This window comes from Montipora capricornis, chromosome 9, assembly GCF_036669925.1.
Source record: "Montipora capricornis isolate CH-2021 chromosome 9, ASM3666992v2, whole genome shotgun sequence".
Taxonomy (NCBI): domain Eukaryota; kingdom Metazoa; phylum Cnidaria; class Anthozoa; order Scleractinia; family Acroporidae; genus Montipora; species Montipora capricornis.
The window spans coordinates 34812938-34815437 of NC_090891.1; the positions used below are offsets into that span (position 1 = coordinate 34812938).

The 2500-nt window shown below is 39.1% G+C and overlaps 1 protein-coding gene across 2 annotated transcripts in view; it reads left to right on the forward strand.

Moving 5' to 3' along the window:
* Positions 1-2500, forward strand: part of LOC138015003 (rho GTPase-activating protein 24-like) — a 15739-nt gene that overhangs the window by 4945 nt on the left and 8294 nt on the right. For both annotated transcript variants that reach the window (XM_068861895.1, XM_068861894.1), the window contains exons 5-7: positions 138-258; positions 945-1022; positions 1663-1797. In XM_068861895.1, the coding sequence (XP_068717996.1) occupies positions 138-258; positions 945-1022; positions 1663-1797 (334 nt within the window). The remainder of the gene's footprint in view (positions 1-137; positions 259-944; positions 1023-1662; positions 1798-2500) is intronic.

The following is a 2500-nucleotide window of genomic DNA, read 5'->3' on the forward strand; positions in this document are numbered from 1 at the left end:
CATCTTGTGGTAATTACCAGGAGTGTGGAGTCCAACGTGTTTAATCTATGAGTTTTTTCCCTACTGGACTGTCTTTGTTCCTTTCAGAATATCCATGGACACAAATTTTAACAGCAGCATTTTGTTTTCTTTCACAGCCTGTAGGTGGTGGAATGTTTGGCAGAAGCCTGGCTGAAACTGTCAAATTTGAAATGAGACGTGGTGGAGGATGTGTTCCTCTCATTGTTTACAAATGTGTAGATTTTATTAAAGCACATGGTAAGACTATTGATTTGATCGGAGTTTATTTGTGCCTGTAAAGCCCTAACCACATATATTTTTGTCCTGATGTCTGAAAAGTAATACCCAATAAATACATGTTCAGCCAGCTTGCATGTACTCATTTTCCGCTGAAATTGATGTTTAAAACTTCCTGCCCGAGCATTGCCCATCTGTGTTGACCAAGTGCTTGTGGAGTCTTTGTACAAGCTGACTTCCACTCCAAGATATTTTTCTTTCTAAGTTATTGTATTAATTCTCTTTTTTCCTCTGTGACAAAGTGCAAAATTTTCTTCCAAGAGAAAGCAGTTTTTAACTAAATTAAAGGTGCAACATGTGTTGAATTGTAGCAAGACCTGTCCTTAACCCGGCTAGCACTTACATGTATCTGTTCTGGAGCATGTGTTTTTAAGGAGGAAGTTAGAACTTTTATTTTCTTGCAAAATAAAAAAAGTGTTCACTCAGATTTCTACCTTATAAATGTATTTTAAAAACCTTTGGATTGCATACCAGCGTTAAGTTATTCCTTCTTCTCATTTCGATATCGAATGCTGAACCTGATGACACCTCATAATTCATGTCCATTAAGGGGGCATCTGTTGTCCCAGTGTCCAAGAAGAATTAACTTGTGTTTTGGCATGTATAAGAAACAAATTTAATATACAATGTATTTACCCATTTATAAGGGATAACAGAGGAAGGCTTATTCAGATTGCCAGGACAGGCAAAAAATGTTGCAGATTTGAAGGATGCATTCAACAGAGGTACGTCTACACAACATAATGTAAGGTGAAGTTTTTTGTCATCACATGGTGAACATCTGGCACATGCCTCAGGATAGGTTAAGCTTGCCTGGTAAAGATTTTAAGCATCCCCCGATTTTCTATAGTTGACCAATGTAATGAACGCCTTTTTGAGTGTTCACTTGGAGAAGTAAGCAAACAAGGTACTGCCCATAGCAGTCTAGAGTTGGGCATAGAGAATTTCCAAGTTTCTGTAACTGAAAATACTTAGCCTGCCGAGCAGGCGTTTTTTGGCAGGCGGACGCTTGTTCAAGGTTTAACGTTCGTAATGGGCCGCCATTTTGAAAGCACACAGCCGGTAAAGGACCATTTCGTACTGTCCTCCTCTCAGTGAGTGCAATTTTTTTGACTGGCCTCAGGCCTCTGTTAGTCTTACTATCAAAGATGTCGGCCAATAATTCTTACCAAAACAAAAATACGCCTGCTTTGCAGGCTACAAAATACTGCAAGTACTATGTAAGGATAGATCCCTTTTTCCTCATTTAACTCTCACGTGATTTTTGAAGGTGTAAAGCAGAAATCTAACTCATATGAATCAAAATGCATTTCTGAGGTTCTTACTGAGTTTACTTCATCTTGACTAGTTTATTTCTTTCAACAGGAGAAATTCCTGAGCTTGAAAGCAGTAGAGCAGAAGTTCATTCTGTGGCATCAGTACTTAAGTCGTACCTCAGAGAACTTCCAGAGCCTCTCATACCATATGATTACTTTGAAGTATTCCTTACTGCTGCTAGATGTAAGTGATTATTATCTGACCCCAACCCCCTGTCCCTTAAAGCAGCCTTTTCTTCACCCATTAGTTTTGATCGTTATCTGTGATCATTCCTCTTAAATGATCAGGAAACGTTATACATACATTTTAAAGTGCTACTGTAATCAAAAAATCACTTCCTTTTTTTCTTCAGATTTTGAAAGTGTGATTGCTTAACACTTGACTGGCAAAATTTTGAGATTTGATTTTTATGTAAAGGCCGTTTAATTTGAGTGTCCGTTTTGGATTTCACGGTCCGCCATTACTCACGTTCGAAACTGACCCATTGTACCTCAGGGGGTTCGGTTTAAAGTCCGAAAGCCCGAAACTCCCGTGCTTCACATTAATTCATCCGCATACACACGCATTGCATTCTTAAACTATTGAGTCCTTGAGGCCTTTTTTACCTCGATCAAGCTCTCTCAAGATTTTAAAGTTAGTAATGGCGGACCATTAAATTCTCGGTTTTCACATGACGTCACGACCGCCATGTTGGTGCCCAAAACAAAGAAAAGGAGGCCATGTTGGTGCCCCGACCAAATCCTCGGGGAATTTAACTCTATTATTATGCAAACGCTCCCTTTTGTTTTCGTTGAAAAACATGGCTGTTGATCACGTGAGTGAAAACCAGCAGTAGGAAAATTCCAGTCAAAAGTGTCTTTTTGAAATCAAGGCTGAAAACTTGGGT